This window comes from Daphnia carinata, chromosome 3 (genome assembly GCF_022539665.2).
Source record: "Daphnia carinata strain CSIRO-1 chromosome 3, CSIRO_AGI_Dcar_HiC_V3, whole genome shotgun sequence".
Classification (NCBI taxonomy): domain Eukaryota; kingdom Metazoa; phylum Arthropoda; class Branchiopoda; order Diplostraca; family Daphniidae; genus Daphnia; species Daphnia carinata.
In genome coordinates, this window is record NC_081333.1 from 3528324 (window position 1) to 3550989 (window position 22666).

The 22666-nt window shown below is 39.5% G+C and overlaps 4 protein-coding genes across 5 annotated transcripts in view; all 4 read right to left on the reverse strand.

Annotated features, from left to right (window-relative positions):
* Positions 1–14224, reverse strand: part of LOC130693002 (prisilkin-39-like) — a 32398-nt gene extending 18174 nt beyond the window's left edge. The window contains exon 1 of the mRNA XM_057516106.2: positions 14207–14224. The gene's annotated coding sequence lies outside the window, so the exon portion shown is untranslated. The remainder of the gene's footprint in view (positions 1–14206) is intronic.
* LOC130692985 (zinc finger protein 236-like) lies at positions 1484–7352 on the reverse strand. The gene is made up of 4 exons (XM_057516078.2): positions 7057–7352; positions 5241–6047; positions 5085–5168; positions 1484–5015 (listed from the first exon to the last, which is right to left on the reverse strand). The coding sequence occupies exons 2-4, from the start codon at positions 5781–5783 to the stop codon at positions 3882–3884; spliced, it is 1761 nt and encodes a 586-aa protein (XP_057372061.1). The 5' UTR covers positions 5784–6047; positions 7057–7352; the 3' UTR covers positions 1484–3881.
* Positions 14225–14872: 648 nt separating the features above from the next.
* LOC130693010 (mediator of RNA polymerase II transcription subunit 21-like) lies at positions 14873–15905 on the reverse strand. The gene is made up of 4 exons (XM_057516114.2): positions 15840–15905; positions 15460–15541; positions 15171–15383; positions 14873–15096 (listed from the first exon to the last, which is right to left on the reverse strand). The coding sequence occupies exons 2-4, from the start codon at positions 15499–15501 to the stop codon at positions 14935–14937; spliced, it is 417 nt and encodes a 138-aa protein (XP_057372097.1). The 5' UTR covers positions 15502–15541; positions 15840–15905; the 3' UTR covers positions 14873–14934.
* Positions 15611–17096, reverse strand: LOC130692994 (uncharacterized). 2 transcript variants are annotated; one of them, XM_057516088.2, is made up of 6 exons: positions 16947–17096; positions 16711–16846; positions 16558–16649; positions 16281–16491; positions 15992–16215; positions 15611–15917 (listed from the first exon to the last, which is right to left on the reverse strand). In XM_057516088.2, the coding sequence occupies exons 2-6, from the start codon at positions 16808–16810 to the stop codon at positions 15729–15731; spliced, it is 816 nt and encodes a 271-aa protein (XP_057372071.1). In that variant the 5' UTR covers positions 16811–16846; positions 16947–17096; the 3' UTR covers positions 15611–15728. The 2 variants fall into 2 exon arrangements, with proteins under 2 accessions (XP_057372071.1, XP_057372070.1); XM_057516087.2 differs by having other exon boundaries at positions 16711–17072.
* Positions 17097–22666: the final 5570 nt, after the last annotated feature.

The window sequence follows — 22666 nt, forward strand, 5'->3', positions numbered from 1 at the left end:
GAAATAGAACAGATCAAACTGAAGTTCAACGTGGCCAGAAAAAGAGCTTTGGACATTCTCGAAACTTCGTTTTCATAAATGGTGTTGCAGGTGATTAACTTACGAAAACACACCTTTTTCGCTCAACCACTAATCAATAAGATATGTCAAAAAAGGTTAGATGACTACGTGCTTAATACTGAAGTATTATTTTATCAACCAGCAATTCCGTGTACACAGGTGTTGGTGCTGTGTTGAAACTCTTGCCGACCTTGAAATGGCATTTGGTCATTCAGTTACGTTTAAATATTGAACTTTTACATAAGCATGTGTCGAAGTTTTTAAACCAAATTTTATCAAATGGAACGTCAGGGAAGATCGTTACTCAACATAAAGGCTTTTAACGGGAATTGCGAAGAAGGACATTTTTGAAAAAAACATCCAGTATAATTTAAAGGCAAAGAGGTTTTCTCCATTGAACTTGCGAAACCAATCTGTACACGTTTGGTGGAGCTGATGTAGTGCTCCTAATATCAGTCGTTCAACTCAGGCCAAGGTTTGCATGATTTTCAAAAGTAGGAGGGCGATATCAATGTCATTTAAAGCTTCATGTTCGATTGTTGCGATCTTGTGTCTCCTGTTTTTCCGTATAAATAGCGACCGTAGCCGAGCCATGATCATCAGTTGTTCCAGCAACATTCGACTATTCAACATGGCAAAGTTCGCTGTAAGTAATCCATCGATTTTCAATGCACCTTTGTTGTATTCGATGAATTTCATCTTCAGATTTAATTGCGGTTTTTCGATTTTCATTTTTTTATATTGTAATGGTTTGTGATGGCAGACTTTCTTCGTACTCCTTGCTCTTGCCGCAGTCGCCATGGCCAATGGTGGATACCCCAGTGATGGATACGGTAAAGGCCGATCTTCGATGGGTGGATACCACAATGGCGGATACTCTGATGGTGGATACAATAAAGGCCCGTATTCAAAGGGTGGATACCAAAATGGCGGATACTCTGATGGTGGATACGGTAAAAGGCCGATGGATGGATACAAAGGCAACAACGGCTACTCAGACGGCGGTTACACTCCATATTCCGTTAAAGGTGGTAGCTACCCGTCAACACCTTACGGCAACAACGGCTACTCACACGGCGGTTACACTCCATATTCCGGTAAAGGTGATAGCTACCCGTCTTACCATGCCCCAAACAGATACCCAAGCTATTAAATTTTTCAATGACTCCGGCACTATCAAAGATAACTTCTTAAAATTTGAAATTGCATTCGTTCTTTTACCGATTTAATTTAAAAGTATTGGAAAATCCATTGATGTCAGTGTTGTCAAATCCCCATATTTTTAGACACTGAACAGATGAATAAAATAGCATTCAAAAACCATTTGTAGCACTCTACATCATTGTCATCTTTTAGACATTCCATAGAAGAGGTTTAACGGTTTTTGATTCTAAAAATGTTATTAGAAAATGAGGAAAACGAGTTATGGTAGTTCTTTTATTATTAATTTGCATGAAACCCGACAATGGACACAATCAAAGAAATTAAAACGATAAACTGTTGGACAAATCGTCATTATATTGGTGCAATTGCTCTTGATTGATCATCAACAGGCATTCAGACAGCAGACCGCACGTTAACTAATAAAAGATCGATCATGTTTATAAGAAACACAACACATACACGCGCACTTTTACAACAAAAGACAATCGAACAAAGCCGACCACACGGGATTTAAATTGCCCACCAGATGAGAACTAGTCCCCCTGAAAAAGTTAATGTTTTTCCCCGTTTTCTAAATTTTTTTTCCCATCAAAATTAGAAATTGTTTTTAGATGTGAATGTATACAAATATGTCTATAAAAAGCACTGGGTTCGCGGTTTTTTTGTTTTGTTAAATCCAAAATAAGTTGGCCGAATTTGATTTTCCTGTACATAATTTGAATATTTTTTTTTGCCAAAAGAAATCGATTAGAATGAAAAAAAAAATGTAAATGTGTGTGGGTTCAGAATTTGGAACAACACACAAGAAATCATTGGGTTAAAAGAGCTTAGGTTTAGGTTGCTTTTTGAGACACATTCGTCCATATTTGTTTTTCATAGGAGAGAAAACAAAACACGTCTAACGTACAAATTTCTTGGTCCATATGACGTGAAGTGTGAAGAGAAAATTGTTAATTGCGCTAGACATGAAAATAAGGAAAGGTAGAAAAAAATGTGGGTCTGTTTTTTTTTTGGGTCCCTCTTTTTAGAGGCCACCACATTATGCAAGAAATAATTTGTGTTACAAAAGAAAACATACACATTGTGTTAAACAGCCGCATCACTCGCACATGAAAAACAAAACTCGACGAAGAGAACTGGAGCTTTTTGGTGCACATAACTGGGATAGTGTTTTATCATTCTTTTTACTTTTGCCAAAATCGTAATTTTACGTATGAAGACGAAACAATTTTTTTTTCAAAGACACTTTAAAGAAATCCAAATTTCATTTTTTTAGGAGGGGATGTTTGCGAGAAGCGAAAATAATAAAAAACAAAAAAAACGTTGCAGGCATCGAAGTTTAAAGCTATTCGATTGTTGTGATTGGAGGGTCCGAAACATTTTCAATTTTGGTTCATGTGCTTATTACAAACGAAAAGAAAAAAGGAGAAATAAAAAGAGATCTTCCAAAAACTGCTACGCAAACTGTTGCGCGTTTTTAAAAAAAAATCCTGTTTTTCTTTTTTCATATCTAAAAATGGATCATATGTTTTCTCAAACGGGATCATTACACAGCATCTAAATACTCTTGAAATGCACAAACAAAAATGCAACTTAGAATTTTCACGGGGTCGTTAACAGGCTTCTACAGCGTCTGTGTCGATTAGAATTTTTCTTGATTAAAACACACACACCAAAGCACGCACGCACGAAAGGAAAAGTTGAAAAAAAAAATAAACTTCTTCTTTAGATCAAGTCAAAGTGAAACAATATTCCAAAAGAAAGTAAATGATTCTGTCTTTTTAAAAATTTCAAAACAAAAAAAAAAATGAAAATTAAATGTTTAGGATCTTTTTTTTAGGAAAGGAATTGTTAACCTGAATGGTGTCATTGCACACTTGATTCTTTTTTCTTTTTTTTAGGATTGGAACACGAATTTTGCACAAAAAAAAATTAATTTCCAAAAATGATTTCTTTTTTTTCACAACGAGACGAGCCTTTGGTAGGAAGTGTGAACATGACCGAGGATCTTTAGCACGCAAAGTGAAACAAATAGTTTTTGTTTTTCGTCGCAATAGAAAGACAACTAAAGCCATTCGTACTATAAAAAAAAAAAAAATTAAATTAAAAAAAGAAGGTGGCCGACAAATGAAATGGATCCTCTGGCACAACGTCTTTTGAAGCGAGTGATGGGGCGAGGGTGATGAATAAAGGCTTTCTTTTTCCTATACTGAACCCGATTCGCGCACCATAAAAAAAAAAGAATTAAAAACATTTTCTTTATCCAACAATTGATAAAGATTTTGGTCATCTTGCACACGATATTGCACGCGTCCACGCCCGTCAATCGACGATGTAACGAAAAAGCTACGATTCAAAGCAGGAATTTTCCACCCTCAAGTATGAAATGAAATCATTTCTAATCGGGGGGAAATTGCCGAAAGAAACACGCACGTTATTCTTTAAAACGAATTTAAATCTAAAAAAGAATGTCCTTAATTAGCACACGAAATATTTCATTTGGCGACAATAAAAAGGGCGAAGAAAAGACGCTGAAAAAAGGAAGAATGAAAGTGTGTTGAGTGAAGATGTGTTGATAATTCTGCTGATGTTGGAGGCACTAACTTGTTTTGTTTTGAAGGTTTGTTGTTGTTTTAATTCAACACAATCGACGTTTGTCAAGAAGATTGGGCTGCCGATGAATGACCCACCACCATTTCACCCACTTGCTGGGCGAAATTGAGTAGCGTCTCCGAAGCGGATTCGACGCTACTACGACTGCTGGAACGATTAGAAGCAGCTGCCGCTGTACTGCGAGTCGATCGCTGTTGACGGCCGCGAGTCGAGTTGGAATTAGTTCCACCTTGCCGGAAGAGCGATAGTTCTTGTAACGCCTGTGGACTGAGCAAATTGGGAACGGTCGGTGAGGGTAAGTCAGACTGCTGGCCTGATTGTGAAGTGGCTGTCGAAGAGATAGTCAATCCGCGTTGAGACAGGGAGAGTAGCGAAAAATAGTTCATATCGCCGTAAGGTAAACCGGGTGATGGAGTAGTGGTCCTATTCGATCCGTTGGGCGATTGGGGTGGACCCGAACGTGCCGGAGCTCCAGGGAAAGCGAACTGGCCCATGCCCGTCATTTCGACAGAAGTTGGTGTCGGTGTCGAACTGGAGGCGGATGATGTGCTGGGTGTAGTGACTGGTTGCTCTTCGTTCTTCTTGGCTGCGATTTTCTTCGGACGGCCGACAATCATTTTACCACCAGTATCTCTCAGTCGGTGTCGGTCCATATGAAGTTTCAGTTTGTCTTGACGGGAAAAGGTCTTCTGACATCGGAGGCACTCGAACGGTCGTTCGCCAGTGTGAACACGTCGATGTCGTTTAAGATGAGCAGAGCGGGCGAAAGGTGCCGAGCAAATGTCGCAGCGAAAAGGTTTCTCTCCAGTGTGGGCCCGGATGTGAGCTCGTAGTTCGGCAGTCCGTTTGCAGTCCTTGAAACAAAACGGGCAAACGGCCTGGACTACGACCCCACCGGCGCCACTCTGGTCGGAATCGGCCAACATCGAAAACGGATATTGATCGGGATTAACAGCGTCATCCTCCTCTTCTTCGTCGTCTTCATCAGCCCCTTGGTGCGACTGGTTGAGCTCTGGAGCCTCACATTTGACATGCACAGGAACTGGCGAGGCAGATTTTTTCTTATCAGACTGCTGACCACTGGGAACTTCATTCTCTTCGTCACTGGCACCAATGTCACCGTTACTCAGATCTAACGGTGTTGGTGGTGTCAAACGCTGGTCCATTATTTCGTTTTTCTATTGTTTAGAGGGATTAAGAAATAATTACCAAGATCAGGAAGGTAAAGGTTTGAACTATATGATTACCTGTTCGTTATTCGTTTGTGAGTGATCGGTTTCATCGAAATCGGAATCCATTTCTTCATTATCCAATTCCTCTTCTTTGGTCACCTGTTTTGGAATATTCAAATCAGCAAAAAAATAAACATCAAAATATAAAGCTTAATTAAGGATTAGAATTACAGTTTGTGTGGGTTTCTTGGTTTTGCCATTGACTGATGGAGAATGTGGAGGGCTGTGAAACCCATTGGCAGGTCCATTACTATTCCTCCTCTTGCGGTTTTCAGTCTCACTGGGTTTGTTCTCTTCATAGGGTCTGTCTAATTTGTCAGAAAGTCCTCGGATTTCCAACAGCCTGGCTGTTTTAAGTAGAGAAGGCAGTCTGGCTTCAGGAACATGAATTTCTCCACGGTAGATGAACTGCAGGATGAAATCCATCTCTGTGTAAGAGACATCCCTCATGATGATGACTGGGTTCTTTGAACCAGTCTCGTGGAGAACACGCTTGAAATAGGTGGAACAGGCAGAGAGCATGACCTTGTGGGCCTTGAGTGATCCTCCTTCACATGCAAGGGTCACGTCGACAAAGAGCTGCTGTTCGAGAAGGCTCTCAAACAGCTGCTGCAAGCTCTCCACATGGCTGTTCCATCGCAAACGCAGGACACTGTCGTCCTCTGTCGATCCTCCCCCTTCATCCCGGTTGTTGCTGGTGGCCTGATGGGCCATGGCGGCTGCCTGATCCTTGTAGCTGGTCCAATGAAGCTGGCCAAGGATCCGGGCTGCATGTGGCGTGAGGAAGTAAACCTCTTGTTCCTTTTTTCCTTCCTCTTGTCCGATAGGTCAGACAAAATCTGCACCAGAATCTAGATATTTCACTGAAAAAATCCACTATTCTTCGGGAAAACGTCTTTCAGAGCAAAACTGTTCTTTTTTTCAAATTTGGCTTTTGTTGACGTCGAGCGTTACACCATCTGTGAGGCTGAACTGCAACTGCAGAATCGAGAAAAACAAACGAAATCAATAGAATTCTCTAAAACACCGGTTCCAAAAACGCACGCTATTTCGTCGCACTATTACTTAATGATGTTAAATCAAACTTGAGCGTTGCATAGCGTGAAAGGCTTAACACTTAAACTGTGGAACGTGAGGAAGGATGTGAACGGCATGGCGTCTTGACCGACAGTGACCTAGTGAGATCACCGACATGGAAGTTTTAACTCTTTTTTTCCCTTTAGTCTTCTCTTAGTGTGTACAATATTTTAATAATCAAAAAAAAGAAAATCATCCCTTCCCTCCTTCGACACGACTATCCAGTTTTCACGTTCTCCCCTCCCAAGTCTCCTTTCACGAGACGATTTCCAACCCCCCCCAGCTTTTCCCACTACTCCCCCTTTTCGTCCCCCCCCCCTACCCCGAACGTCTGACTCCGCCTACTCGGGAGAAACACGAAGGAAACTCAAAATGCCCCCTTCAGGGTCTCTGAGTAACATACACACACACTCACACAAAAAGTTTTTTTTTATGACGTTTCGAAGAGAGATGGTGGGGAGGCTAAAGAAAACCCCACATTTTAACGACGTTTTCTGTACAACCTGAACGAGTTTTTTGTTGTTGTTGTTCGCATGCGGTAATCTTCAGCAAAGATTTTCGGCGGGCGAGTAATAAAATGAAACCACCCCATTTTTTTGTGTGTCTACCTGTTGCTGTCTTTCCGTTAACGTTGCAAAAAGAAAAAGGGAAAAAAATCCCTGCCAATATTTTTTTCATTTCAATGGAGCAATTGATGGCCGCCGCTAGATGGCTGCACGCGTCTAGGGAGAACGTTAAAAACTACCTGCTGCTGCTACTGGCAACAGCGCTTTTCGTTTTCATGTTTTGTATGAGATTGGGGGGGAAAAGTAATCGAGATCGAACTGGTAATTTGAAAAATAACGAATCATCTGTTGTCTTTTGAAATATAAAATAATTAAATTTGAACAAAAAACTGGAATCAACTTACAGAAACATGTGTGGTAAATTATCCCAAAAAGCGCCAACACACACACTGCACACACACACTCTGGCGGCGTTAAACTCGGAAACGAGGGGTGACGGTGGCTAACATTTTCTTTTTCGAAAAAACAAAAACCACCACGATTTCTCTCAATCTCACGCCGGTTCTCCCTCAAATCGTATTCCACAGAAGACTTTTTTTTTTAGTTAAAGAAATTGATTTCGTGTAAAAACTTTAAAAAAAAGCAAATCAAAATTTTGTTCAGGGGTATAGAGGGGGTTGCAGACAACCGAGGGATGTCCCTGCTGCCCACAGACTGAACGTTCAGAAGAACCCTGTGAGACTTGAACGTTAAAACCCGCATCCACACACACACACACAGACACACACACACACACGGTTAGGGGTCGCTGCACCCTTCGCCGCCTTGGCAACTCCCCCTCGTCTCCCCCCTAACTCTATACTACACAACTATACGTAATTTAAACCCCCCTCCTCCCTGACTAACACACACACACACTCCCCCATTTTTTCCCCCTCTGTTTCCCTGGAGGGGGAGGAGCATCTCCCCTCATGTGTGTGTGTGTGTCCATTGGTTGGTGATCGAGTACACACCCGTTCCTTCCCCTTAAAAAACCTTTTTTGCTCTCTCTCACTCTCCCGAACCGACGGACGGTTATTTTTCTTTTAGAAGAAGTAAAATATTTCATAAAAAAAAAAAAAAGAAAGAAAGAAAAAAAAAATGGAGGATAGAATAGGAAAACCGACCAGGGGGACGACCCCCCTCGAATGTTGCTCATGTGTATATATAAAAGGGAGGGGATGGGAGTGCACACACTGGTGGGGGGTGTGGAGAAAAGAAAAGAGAAGTTGGAGCTTTTCTATATCACACGGTCGCCATGACGACACCCCCACTCCTCCTCCTCTCATCCTCTATGTAGAGGAGAAAAAAAGATAAGGACCCGAACGAAGGGCAGCAACACACGCAGACAAAACTGGCCAGTCGGAGGATGAGTACAAAAAAAAATCAAAATCAAAAAGGTTTTAAATTAAAAAACAAAAATCGTGACTAGTGAAAAAAAAATTTATTTTTTTTTTATTTTTTTTTTTTTCAGGTGATTTTTTTTTTGAATGAAGGGCTAAACCGAAGATGAATTTGAATAATATCGGGACAGTTTTCACGTTGAAAAACAAAAGTCGAATGGTTTTGAACGTGAAGCTTCAAACTCGAAGGGGGGTAAGAAGAAAAAAAAAAGAGGCGAATAGACGTGACAAAGGGGAAAAAGCTGATAACTCGGGAGGAAGGAAGAGGGGGGAGGGGAATAACAAGGGAAAAGAGAGAGAAGAAAAAAAAGAGGGGAAGGGAGGGATATGTTATAAATGAACGCGGGACTGGGAAAATGGGCGGCGGCGACGGCGGGAGTCCATCAGGAACACACACAAAAATGTATATACCTTTTCACGCTGGATTGGTCGTAATCAAACTTAAAGTTAATATAAGATTTAACCAGGGGGGTCACGCTCCGTGGGGGAAAATCTCGTTTTTCTTTTTTTGTAACATTTTTGAAAAGAAGAAGAAGAAAAGGGTCACGTGACATTGACGTTCTATTCCACCGTGGGGGGATCCATACGTCGGGGGGTCTCTATTTTCTCCCATATATAGAGAGCGCAACAACAACAACAAAACATGGCGGATATAGCCAGCAAAAAAAAAAAAAAAATAAATTCCATTGAATAACAGGTGAATAAATTCTCGTCTGTATAGCATAAGGATGTAATATTTATCCTTTTGTATGTTAAGGTCCCTCTCTTTTTTTTTATTATGTATAGGACTTATGTACAGGTGCACCCCACCCTCGGTATCATATAAGAGACATGGAGGGGAAGCTTCTATAGATAATCCCATCATCATCATTTCCCCCTTCCAAAATATAAAGAATTAGTCCTACGCGTTCCGATTCGACTTTCTTTCTTTTTCATTTAAATTTTATTGAGAACTTATTCATTTTTTAAAATCATCTGTTTCAGTTTCACATCCACCGCAAAAAAAAAGAAAATTCTATTCTTTTTGCCAATTGAAATGTCCTTTACTTATTTTGATCCGCTTCGCCGCTTTGTGGGGATTAGTGTGTAAGACAACCACTAATCCGGTATTAGCATCGACTTAACAGATTAAAGTTTGCAAACCTTTTTTCTTCTTTTCTTTTGACGGAATAATTTTATTCTATGAAATACCGGCATGTTTTCTCTCTAAACGACATACATTCTTTTTTTTTAGGTTATGGAAAAAGGCAATGTGCGTGTAGGGTGTTGTGTCGTGCACAATATGGCGGAAATGTGCAGGTGAAGCATAAACAATTTTTTTAAAGAAAAAAGCGAACAGGTTGATACGAACGTCGACTTCTTTTTTTTTCATTTCCTTCACGTCATCACGAAAAAAAAAACCGAGGATTTTTTTTTACCCATTTCTTGAGGGGGTGTGTGTATTAACGCCGCTTGCGTCCCCCACATAACTTCCCCCCTCGAGCAGCTGGTTCAATAATCACTCTCTTCCCCCCCCCCCCCTTACTCTTCTTCGTCTTTTCCTACACCCCCCGACCGGTCGTTAAAATTTTTTTTCTCTTTTTTTTTTTTTGTTTTCTTCCGTGAGAAAAGAGTGGGGTGGATCAAGAGATGGGGTGGGGCCAGACAGACATTATCCTTATATGTGTGTGTGTTAAAAAAAAAAGGGGGATGAGAGACAGGATGGTGTGGTAGAAAAATGTCTAGTCGTTCAGAGTTTTTCTTTTCTTTGCTTTCGAGTGCTCTATGATTTTGAAAATGAAATTTTTCCCGCGGCTCTCAGCGACACCCGGTGGCGGTCGATTGAACCATGCGTTTTCCCGAACGACCTTGTTCCACTTTTTTTTTTCTAAAGAGGGGAGAAAAACTTTCGTCAGACGTAACGATATGATAAAGAAAAAAATGTTAAAGAATTTTTCGAGCAATTAAATAAAAGGGAAATTCAAAATACAGAAAATGCTTACAAAGTTCTCTTTAGAGAGCAGGTTGTGTTAACTTGCACTTTCGATTTCCCATCGTCCTTTTTGATTTTTAGCCCGCGCTAAAATCGCCTAAGGCTTTCATTGCGCGAATCCCTTAAACATTTCCTGAAAATTGGAAATGATGTGGGTGTAAAAAAAAAATACTTAAAAGTTACGTGTGTGTATGTGAGTGTTAACTCAGAGAATGGTAAAGAAGATGGGCGGTACCCCAAACGAGTTTTTCAAGCGGGGGGGGGGGGGGGGGGATATTTTTTGTGTGTGTGCTCAAAAAGACGATATTTAAAAAAAAAAACTAGAAAAAAAATTTAAAGAAAAATCAAGAGGGGTCATACTGACACACACACACACACACGAAGATATCTTGCTCACCCCCCTAGCCTTCCACATACACAAAAATGAGTCCAATATATTTTTCTTCCTTATAATATGAATACGTACAGTATTTGTATTTTATTTTATAAATTTTTTAAAAAGGGGGAGAGTTACAATGACGTCCAGTAGAAATAGTGTGGGGTGAAGTTAAATATTTAAAATGGAAGGGGATCTACAGTGTGAGTGCGGGGGGGGGGGATAGACTTTTTTGCGCCCCCAGGACTGGCATTAGTACATAAATAGGAGCACAATTATGATTATTATACCATGATTAGCCGTTATTTTTTTTATTGTTTTCCTTTTAATATTCAAAAAATTGGATTCGATTAGAGTTCTTACTTTTTATTTAACGAAAATTTATTTGAATTTGCATTTAAATATAGTAGAAAGATGAATTTCCGTTTGAAAACAAAAACCTTTCCAAAGCAACGAATAAATAATAATATTAATAATATAATACATCTGGCTCTACGTCGTCTTTCAAATTCTTTTTTTCTTTCTACATTCCGTTACGTAAAAAAAAAAAAAAAAAAAAAAAAGAAGAGTCCATCGATCAAACGTTTTTTTTTCCATATGTGTTGTTGTCGCTTTTGTTGAAATCGTTGCTGGTGAATGCTAGTTATTTCTCTTTGAAAATACAATCCTCGTACATATATATTCATTCTTTAAATATTACGTGTGTTATATCTCTACTTACTAATTATCTCTCCCTCGTTTACGATTATTGATGAATTTGGCTTACGAGAGGATGATGTCGTGTTTTTTAAACGTTCGAGAAAAGTGAATTAGTTTTAAAATAAAAATAAAACGGGAATAATATTTGTATGATATATTCAAATGCGCTTTTATAGGCAATCACGAATATTCACGAAAATTCTTTCTTTCTTTGGAGAATTTATTTTTGGAAAAGAATTTCGTGTGTGTCGGTGTTTTTACATGATCGCCGTGAAAATCGAAGTCGGATCATTTTTACTTCGTGTTTGCGCCCATTTAAATATCTAGGAAATAATTTTTTTGTTTTCTCTTTGACCGACAAAGGAACTCGACCGAAAATTTCTCGGTTCACTTTATGATATTTTTTGTTTCACCCCTGTCTGTTGTTTTCCCATTTCACGTAAAAACTAAAAAAAAAAAAACAGAAAACGCAGTACGTGTTTGTTGTCTAGCATCGAAATTCTTTTTTCTTTAAAGTCTCTGTGAGAACCGTGAAGACATAAATTTTCAAATCCCGACCCCCGCACATGTATACGAGGACGAACGCCAACAAAATAATGGAGCTGGATGGGGGGTGAGAAAGGGGGGGGGGAACATTTTGTTGAGTTCGTTCACCCCTTTTTTTTTTCTTCTTCTTTTCCATCAAATAAACGTATATATTTTTTGAATAATCTAACCCCTCAGCAAAACCAACCCCTCCCGTTATTCCCCCCCCCCCCTCAAATGTGTATATATATATTTTTGAATTCATTTCTATAGAGAAAAAATGTGTATTGTATAACCTACATTACGTCAAGTGTCGGAGGGGGAGATATGGACGGATATCCTCTACCATTTTTCAGAAATGAAAAAAAATTATCGATCGTTCCCATCCGGTAAATATTTAAAGTCATTTGAAAAATGATAAAATTGAAAGATTCAAAACTTGTAAGTATTTTAAAAGGTAAAATCTACTTCTAGAGACGAGGTCGATTGTGCCTCAAAGATGAATTTTTTTTTTGTTCAACTTTATGTATAGGGAAATCAAAGGGGTTCCGGGGTTGTATCAAAAGGATAGATTGTGAATTAGGTCAGTTGGTTATTTGAATATCAAATGGAATTTTTTTTTTTTTTTTTTCGTCTTCTTTCTTTTGTATATGTGGGGTATCTTTCTATACCGACACAGATTCTTCAGGGTTGGAGAAATCAGAAAGAAAAACGATGAGGGGTAGAAAAAGATGGTCGAGTGTGATAGAGCGTTCTTTTCTCGAGTTTTTAACCCTTAGACAACAACAACAACAAAAAGTAAAAAGGGTTATAGATAGGAACCGTTTTTTTTTCTTTCTCCATTCTTCTCTTCAACCACATATGGTCAAAAAAAGGAAAGAGAATGATAGTCATGTCGTTCCATCCCTCCCATTTCCCAACTCGTTTCTTCAACTCCATCAACAGTTTCCATCTTATTTCACCATTTCTCGTCAAATGTAAAATCATTTCAACGTGTAAAAAAAAAAAACAATAATACTTTCATTAAAATCATTCAGAGCATTTCAAGTCGACAGGTTCGTTTCCCGCCAAAAAAAATTCAAACATTGTTAAAATTATTGACGTGTTTAAAGGATTTCGTGTTATGCGATCGCCGTGAGTTGTAACGAAAAAAGACTTCGATGACGTATGGGTGAAGCAAATCATGAAAATATTTTACAATTTAAAAAAGAACTTGTTGGAAAGAAAGGGAATATCTTTAAGAAGCATCCCCCCACCTAATGTCTACAGGTGTGCATCTTTGACTGTCTGTACAACCGGCGTATATAATATACCTGTCCAGAGCAATGCCATCTAGCGGCGGCCATTTGTTTACATTTTTTAAAAGCACTTTATTGTTTGTTGTTATTTCTCCTTTTTTTTCTTTTAATTCTTTTTTGTCTTCTCCCCAGAAACTGAAAATGTCGACGACAATGTCCGTAAGAGAGAAATTCACGCCCACAAAATGTTGTCCTTTTTTTTTTCCTTCTCTTTCTACCCCCCGAAGCTCTTAGCTCACTCAGCCGGACAGGGAGCTTCTTTTTTTTTAATGTTAGCTTCTCTCGCTAGAGAAAGAAAGACACACACACACAAAAAAAAAGGGGCCTCGTACAATGTACTTTGCTTGATTTTAAATAGTAATAAAGCGTCGTGTAGAAGCAACACGAATATTAATAAACGCGTGCGCGAAATAATCGGAAAACAATAATCAATCGGGAGAGAATTCTACCAAAAATAATGAAGAAAATAAATAAATGAAAAAGAAAGAGGGATAAAAAAAAAACGAGATTACTTAAAAAAAAAAAAAAAAGGGAGGGCTCTGTATAGTTCCAGGAAGTGGTTTTATTTTTACAGCCGAAGCGCAACCGGGTTCCCGAAAATTCACGTCCGGAATGAAAAATAAAAAAGAACCTCCTCGACTGGTTTTTTTGATAACCAACACAACAACAGACGCAGACACTGGAGTATTTATTATTTCGGGTCGAAATGTTATAAGAAAATATCGGGAAGACGAGAAGAAGAAAAAAAAAAAAAAAAAAGAGGAACAGAATTAACATAAAAGTCTCGTATGTGTTAAGAATCTCAGTGGGGGGGGGGGGGGTTTGGGTGGAAGGGGGGGGGGGGACCAGACGTTGCACACAGCCCGAAGAACTCGTTTAAGAGAGTAAGAAAAAAAAAAGTAGTGAGGAACCTTTGCGAGCTTAGAGCAGCACTCCCCCCCTTTCTATCCTTCCCTTTTAGTATTTTTTGTTTTCTTTAAAAATAAAATAAAATAAAATAAAATAAAGAATATACACTAAAACATTTTTTTCAAGAATAAAAGGAGGGCTACAGACAGTTGCTGTTGGATGGCCCTGAAGCGGTATGCGGCGCTTCAGCTCCGGCCAACAAATAATAAGACTGCTGCATTTTTACAATAATAATGAATTCTTTTCAAATGGTATTCACATTTTTTCCGTAAATGTTGGTCAACTGATTTCGATAGCCGAGTTGAAGCAAAAAAAAATCTGGATTTTGTCTACTCCCGAAAGGTAAAAAAAGTGGTTCCCGATATTTAAAGTAGAACTGATGTTTTCGCTGTTGCGTTGGTAAAGGGTTAAAATGGTGGGGGAGAATTTGAAAAAAAAAAGGAAGTGGGGTGACTGAACGCCACCCACTCTTTTTTCTTCTTCTCTATATTTCCCCCCTTCACTGCCAACCCCTTTCATCTTACCAGGACTGGAATGGAGTTAAGAGATTGCCGAAAGGGATCGTGAAGATGGCAGCACTATATTTATACACACGGGAGATTTTTGTCTTCTTTTTCTTTTAAAAGCTAAACAACATTCTATCGTTTTTCTTTCTCCCGCTCCCCCCTCTCGTTTCGTCCTTTTTTTTTTGTTGCACGCCATTCCTAAACAAACGGACCGCGTGCTCTTTCTTTAACAGACAACTCCCCCCATCTTCTCCATTTTGAGAAGAAAAAAAAAGAAAAGTTTTTTTTTCTTCTTCAGAATGAAGACAAAAAAAGTAAATAAAGTTTGGAATCCTTTTCAAGAGTTTCTTTTACAATCTGTCACCCCATCTTCCTTCCTTCCTGAAATGACTTCTCTCACCTGTGTGTAACATGTTTAAGAATTTTACGCTGAATATTTCAAGAGCTTTAAACTTAGGTAGTCATGAAATGCTAAATTTTGCAAGGAACTTGTTTTGATTCTACTCGTTTCTTTAAATATCAAAATTAGGATACAAGGAATAAAGTAATGATTGGTTACGTGCTTGGGCTTGTACTCTGCATTGCTAATTGGGTCTGTGCAATGTCATGTAGGGCATTCTGAATCTTCTCTAGCATTAGTTCTCCCTCGCTCACAACCTCCCTAAGTCGTGCAGCAGCATCCTCATTTCCCTCCTCCAATCTTCTGAGGCTTGCAATCTGCAATCAAATAACAAATGTTACCCATTATTCGATAAATATTATTACGTCTCATTCATAAAGCTCAGTCATACTTGTAGCTCTGTGGTTGAGTCTTCACTGGGTAAAGAATCGATAAGGACGTCGATATCTTTTGCACAACGTGCAATTAATGTGGCAAAAAGTGAAGCGTGATCTTCTTGTTGTTGCTGTGGTGTTCGGTTGCCGGCCCGATCGAAGCCAGGGAAAGTTGCCGGTGGGGCAGTTTGTTGCAAGATCCCGATTGCATTGCAAAAATTATCGGCTTGCTACAACCACGAATTGAACAAGGAAAAAGAGCTGTTATTAAAACACGATTCCTTAAATGCAATTTGCAATAATTACCGCATTAATCGCGTCTTGTAGTTGTGTCAAACGATCAGCCATTGTCGACGGAACTTTACGAAATTGTCAATGCCAACGCCACCTAGTGATGAACAAATTAAACAACTGTAATGTTGACCTGTATTCAACAGAACAGGAGCATACATTTACATTAAACTGTGCAGTTTTTAATTTCCTATTTGCATAATTGTAGGACTAATTGTTCCAACAAGCAAAACTAAGAATTTTATAGTCTCAAGTACTAAATGTTGCGACGCCCAATTTTGAACCTATGGCAGTTGAAATTTGCGTTCCCCATCGACTAAGTAAATTTGGCTATTGCTATTGGTCAACTGATGGATTGATTCGAGACAACCAATCGCTGAGGCAGGGTTATTCACATTGGTAATCGCCATTAGCTGGTTAGCAAAAATTTTGCCCACCTCGAAAGCCAGTGGATGAGTCGCATAATCGGTCAACTTGTACACCCAAGGCAAATTCAAATTAAATTATTTTTATTTGCTGCAAATATATAGTTGCGACTGAAGCTTACCGGCATCCAACAGGCACTTTTGAGCTCACGAGGGCATATTTTGATTTCCGTTCCTTCAATGGGTCTGAGATATGCTACAAAATAGATGTCAGAACAGCCATATCTTGCACTGGGATTTTTCTCTATTGGTTGGAGGTGACGAACCGCAACAAGCGACATGAATTCGGTCTTTATACCAGTTTCCTCAAAAACCTCTCTTCGGACAGCAGTTGCTATGCTCTCACCTGTAAGTCAATGACTGTATACCATCTTGATAAAAAAAATCTCTTTTGGCAAAGGTATAAATTACCTGGATCCACATAACCACCTGGAAGTTTCCAATGTGGTCGTTGATAATACTTCTCCTGGACTACAAGAATTTCATTTTTGTCATTAACAACCATGGCCCCTGCACCAACCATTGTATGTGCATAGCCAGGTACTTGGCAAGGTTCATCAGATGGCAACCATTTGAGCAAGACACTCAACTCTGGATTTGCATGATGAAAAGAAAAGCCATTCTACAGAAAACCATGAAATATTTGATTAGGATTTAACCAGAACATTTTTAGGCCTCACTAAACTACCTGGATCAGCACAGGAATCCATTCCGAAAAGGCAGGTTCTACTTCAAACCACACACCCCTCACACCATTAGAAGTCCAAGCTTGCAGAGATTCTGTTTATTATGCTTATATGAAACATCTGATTTAAAATGAACTGTTGTATGTTTAACGTACCTTTTAGAAGCTGTTCCATTTTGCCCCTTTCGTGCGGCTCCTGGTTTGATCGAACAATGATTCCTCCAAAAAGATCTTTAACGCCTTGGAATGTCGACATTTTCCTAACAATTGATTTGGTTTTGACGAGAGCGCTCTTCAATAAATGAAGAGCAGTGGTAGCATTCATAACAACCGTTCAATAAATATGTCATCACGCCCTATCTCTTCATCTAAACAGTATGATATAGTCTTACGGTTAGCAGCAGGAGATATAGTCCAACGACATCGTATAATATTTATGTTGACATCGTTGGGCAACTTTTTATGTCCCGTGAACCCGAGTTGCCACACATTTTCTCTCTCTTATTTCTCTTTTTTATTTTATTTTCACGCGTCTTTTAAAAATCTTAGTTGTTCTTCAAACAATCTTTATGGGCGCCAAAAATTTTTACGCGTACTAAGTAAAGCAGTATGAGGAAAAAAAAAACAAAATACACGAGATTATGTAAACAACGCAATCGATTTATTCTAATGTGTGCGCGATAACTGAAAATCAGAATCTTGCACAATATCGATGTATCTCTTGCTTAATAAAAAGCTCCCGACTAGCACTACTGCCGCTAGATGGCAATAAGGGTATTCATAGAAAAGATACTAATTATTCGTCTGCCTTTCTTGCGATACGTCTGACCGCCCTTCCAGGCAACTGATGTCTCCTCCTACTCACGGTCAAACGCACAAACACGCACGCATACAATTTTCGAGAAAAAAAAAAAAAAAGAGGACAAAGTCGCACTGTACACTTCCACCCCTTCTTCTCGTTCCGAATATACGTACACAAACACTTTCTAAGTTTCTACTGACAGCCGTTTGGAATTGTGGCGCATTGGCGGCCATGATCATCATTTTGCTTTATTTCCTGGAAATCGTAATGGCCAACCCAATAAACAACACTTTCGAGGAATAGTTCCCACAACGATCATTAACATAAATACCTATCAAAAAGTTTGAAATGGGACGGAATGGACTGTGTCAAGTCTTGTGGATAACAATTTCACGATCCATTCTTTAATCCGGATGAAAAGATTTGTGCGTACTACTTATACCTACACCCAAATACAAACAAATTCACCCATCACCGCCACTATTATTACATCCTTGTCCATTCCCTTGTTATTTTTATATTCTTCTTTTTTTTCGTTTTTTTTTTTTTTTTTTTTTTGCTATAAAAAATCCTTTGTTTGGTCTGTAGACATGAGCGCCACCACCGCCACTTGATCCTCGTCGTCGTCTCTCTCTCTCTCCAACTTTTCTTTATATACACACGAAACTATTTTTTTCGCTCTCCCCTCTCCGGCACACACAAAGAGAGAGCAGATGATCGATAATTTAGCTGCCTGAGAAAAGGCGCGCATAACACACAAGAGAGAGGGAGCAGGGCCAATGTCACGCTGCCGACATACCAAATAGAACAGTGAAATTTGTGTAATGAAAAGCGATCCACGTCTTTAAACAACAAAAAAAAGTTTTTGCAGAAAAAAAGATCCACTTTTTTGCAATCATCTTAATAAGAACGAAAAAAAACCTTGACCCGTTTAAATGACGTCATTTGGCCACATATAAACCTCCCCTCAAACACACACACAAAATAAACAGCAAACTGAAAAAAAGGAAGAGTCACGTGTTGTGTACGGAATTTGGAATGAATCACTAAGATAATACGACGCATCGACTAGTTCGGCTTGTTCGTGATTGCTCATCTTTTGATTTTCATAAGCAACGTGTGCGGATGTGATTCAAATGTGAAGCAACCGTAGCAGACGACAAATATGTTGTCACAACGTTTTATCGTTGTCCATTGCCATTAGGCGGTGCCATCTTGTCCGATACGGGCGTCTATATCCGAGTGCATCCGAGCGTTTTTCGAGAGATCCAACCTTAACCAACAACTTGTCGAAACACCGACGCAGCGACCTCACCATAAAAAGATCGTCATGGTCGCCACACGACCCTTCCACCTTTGTTTTGATCTCTTTCAAGAAAAAGTCTGTTTCCAACTCGTTTGACCGCCAAACGTGGGATTTCTCAAACTCCTTTAAATGAACTTTATGAGCCAAACTGTTCTTGATAAAGTTCATTTAATACAATTTGAGTTTTCTAATGAAAAAAAAAAAAAAATGACGTCAACGATTTTTCCCGCTTTTTCTTGGCGCTTCCAATTCTTGGCGAAGGAAACGCACACAGACCAACATGCTGTACCGTTGCTTTTATGGTCTTGTGACCTTGCCCCTATCGCGCGCAAGCCCGTGTCGTGGTATTTTTGTAGGCCACACAGCAGCCGTTTGCCTGCAGTAGCCCAGTTGTGGAGGGGTGGCCGGCGGCGGCCATATTGCCTACATTTTCGTACAGCCACAATCTCTTGAAATTCAATAGACAGCAGACAAACAAAAAAAAAATAATACAAAACGAGACGAGATACAAAAGAACCTCCCAGCTTGGTAGTTATATCCTGTCTAAAACAAACCATTTCAATCGGAAATCTGACTATCTTGCAATATGGAGGTATATGCCTTATCCTTTTACTCGAGACGTCGCCACGGCGACGACGGCATGATTTCCAGAAACGTTACACACGAGCCTCTCTCTCTGTGTGCCGTCTTCTTTTCAAACTGGATAAGCAACAACCACTACAGTCCAGAGAAATCAATCAATATGTGTGTATGCGTCGTAGTCGACAACACAGACATTCGACTACTTCACAAACGACATGAAAGACAACGGAAAAAGAAAAAAAAAAGTGGGTCCCGCAACTTGATCGTGTGCTTTCATGAGTTTTGTGACCCTCATTTATGCTGCCCAGCCAGAATATTTAGACAAGAAAACCCACCCGTTGATATGCCGGCGGTTCTCTTTCCAAATGTTGGACTATCTATCGGAAAACAAAACAAAACTTTCACATTCATTTTCTAGCTTCGGGCATTATTAAGCTGGCGAGAGTTTTGTGAGGATTATTTTTGGGCATTGTTTACGTAAGTCTGATGACCTAGCGCAAAAAAAAAATTCGCTCCCCTATTCAAGTAGGGTTGTCTTTCACTTGTTTCTCAGTTCAAGAAAACTTTTACTTTCAATGGCGGTGTATCTATACCTTTGGTTAAAAAAAACAAAAACAATTATTGTTGGGAAGGGGTTATTTCGTAAAATAAAGAGAAAGGAAAGAGATCCAAAGATGGCCGTCTTTTTTAGAAAACGACCAAAAATGGGGTGTGAACGTACACAGAGAAGAAGAAAACAAATGAAAAACAAAAGATATCCTTTTTTTTTTTTTCGTCTTTTGGCGCCATGCCCGTCCAGTTTGCTAGACGCCACCGCACGATTTAAAAAGAAAGAAAAAAAAAATGGTGGAGAAAGGAAAAAATGGCCAGGAGGCAGGATACACGAAGACAGTAAAGAGAGAGCCCTGGATTAGATCGGGAAATTGCCAAGGGATTCGACTTCTACTGGCTTATGTACGGAGAGATGGGCGGATCTAACAAAATGGCCACTTGTCATACAATCCAAATACTCGGAAAACATACGATGGACAATTAGAAATTCAAATGGGTAAAATTTTTTTACTAAAAGAAGAATCCGTTTTCAGGGAATGTGGAAAAGATCAACAAAAGAGTTACGATGTTCATTTGTTTTTATCGTTTCAAGAACGAAAATAAATAGTTTACCTGCGACGAAGGGGGAAAAACTTGTGCGATAGCCAATTGACCTTGTGCCTTTGTCCGTGATGTCACACACACACAGGGATCCTTATTTCTTTTCTCCTTCATTCGTCGCCACGTCCTTTATGTGGCACTGTTCATCCGTTTCCTGTTTCACCGTTCTTTTCGTCTTTTGGGTTTTCTCAGCATCTCATTAAAAAAAAAACTGGGAGCTCAAGAGAGAAAAGCCTTTTTTATTTGGGACGCCCCCGCCACGTTTCTGTGTGTACATGTACAGGGTTGTGACGTCACAGCTTTGCCCGAAGGCTTCTTCCCACCCACCGATCGTTCAATCTGGGCGCTAAAAACTGTCGATACGCATTTCCCCCTTCACCACCCCTACGCATTTTGATAGTAGAGCAAACACGCTGCACAGAAGAAAAATGGCGGTACAGCCCTGAAGGCTGTTTGACACGGTCGAAATACCAAGTGGGTTTTAAAAAAAAATGTCTTTTGACCGCACAATACCTCTATGATAAACGTAAGCAAAAATAAAAAACATACGGTAGCCGAAAACATTCTTTGATCTCATTAAACATGTTATGACCAGGAATTTCTTTTTCCCTTTAAATTCTAGATTAAAAAAAAAATAGAAAGACCGAAAATAGCCATTTTATACTCTGTGTGTGTGGTTCAACGTGGAAAACGCAGTGTACACAATGAAATCTCGTAAACATTGTGCTGGCCTTTTCTAGGGCGGACAAGGAAAAGAAGACAAGTGAAAAACGGACATGTTTCGATGGTTTTAATGAGACCCAAGTTTGAATGAAATTTGGATTGATTTGATATGATCACAAAGTTTCGGCTTCCTCTCTCGTGGGAGATCAGACACACAAAAGAAAAAGAGGAGGGAAAAGTGCATCCAATAAACAAAAGAAAAACGTCCAACTCCAAAACTTTTTGGAGCAAGTCTGTGTCTCTCATCAAATTAAATTTCATCCGAAGAAACAAACACACAAGTTTTCTGTTTCGAAACTGTATGTACAGTGAATTTCTTCCGACTTGGCGTGTCGTTCAACTGAAATGTGTCACACACACAAAAAGAAGTTCGTTTAGAACGGAAATGAATAAAGGAATGTGCTGTGGAAGAAAAAAAACAAAATGTCGGTGAAAAAGAAAGCGGACAGGCCCATCGAAGAAAAAATTCGAAGGTTGCTATGGTAACACTGGTTCATAGCTGAGTGATAAGCTGTGCGGGTAGTGTTTTCTCAGAATGAAGGCGAAACAAAAAAAAAGAAACGTTTATCTTGAGACAGCATCGATTCGCCATGTGTTGCAGAATAGCAGACGAAAAACCCACGCAGCATCCGGTCCCTGGGCATCCATCTTTTATTTTTGGAGGACCAATTAGCACCTGAGCGGGAGAGTGATGTTCGCCATTCCAGGTTGACATACATTTTTTTTTTAGCGATGAGTTCTCCTTTTTTTTTTATATTACAAAAAGAAGGAAACACAAGTAGGGGAATGAAACGAAAAAATGTAACTGTTTATATAGGTCTGTGTAGAGTAGATAGGGAAATGGCGCCTGGTGACATTGTAACCCAATTTCTCTGATGTAAAAATTATGTTCGCCCAGAAGCGGTGCCCCCCCGCAGCGAAACAACGTTGTCGCATTGATCAAGTCATTGGTAGATAAAACATTCATATCGTAGTCCGGTTCAAACTGTTATCTTGGCCAAGATCAAAGTTGAAGCAAATCTAATGATCAACATACGACATCATTCGATTTCGAAACATCTGTATTAACGCAACAATGATCACCATTTGCGATGAAAATTCTCCTGCTGCAAACGAAAAAGGGGCAACTACATTCTTTTGTTTTTTTAGTTCTATAATGTTTTGTTGTTGGTCGCTCTCTCTCTCTGCAAAACTCGCCAATACACTTGACACAGTTGCAGCGAGGACAGACGGTGGCGGCCGGTTACATGCGCGGGCGGGTTGGCCACTTTCATCCGGTTTCAAGTTGTTGTTGTTGTTGTTGTTGCACTACCTATACGGGACAACACAGCCCATTGGCTACGCAAAGTCGAAGGCAGAAAATTCATTTTATTATTTGCACGCCAAAAATTGTCAACAAGAAAAAGAAACAGTTACTGACGAAATGTTGTTGTTGACACACACACACGAGGCGATACTATTTAGCTATCGTGAAGGCCGACGAACGGCAACGGTGCCCGCGTGAAGCCCACAACAAGGTTAACCCGTTCTTATTCGTGCGGTTTGCT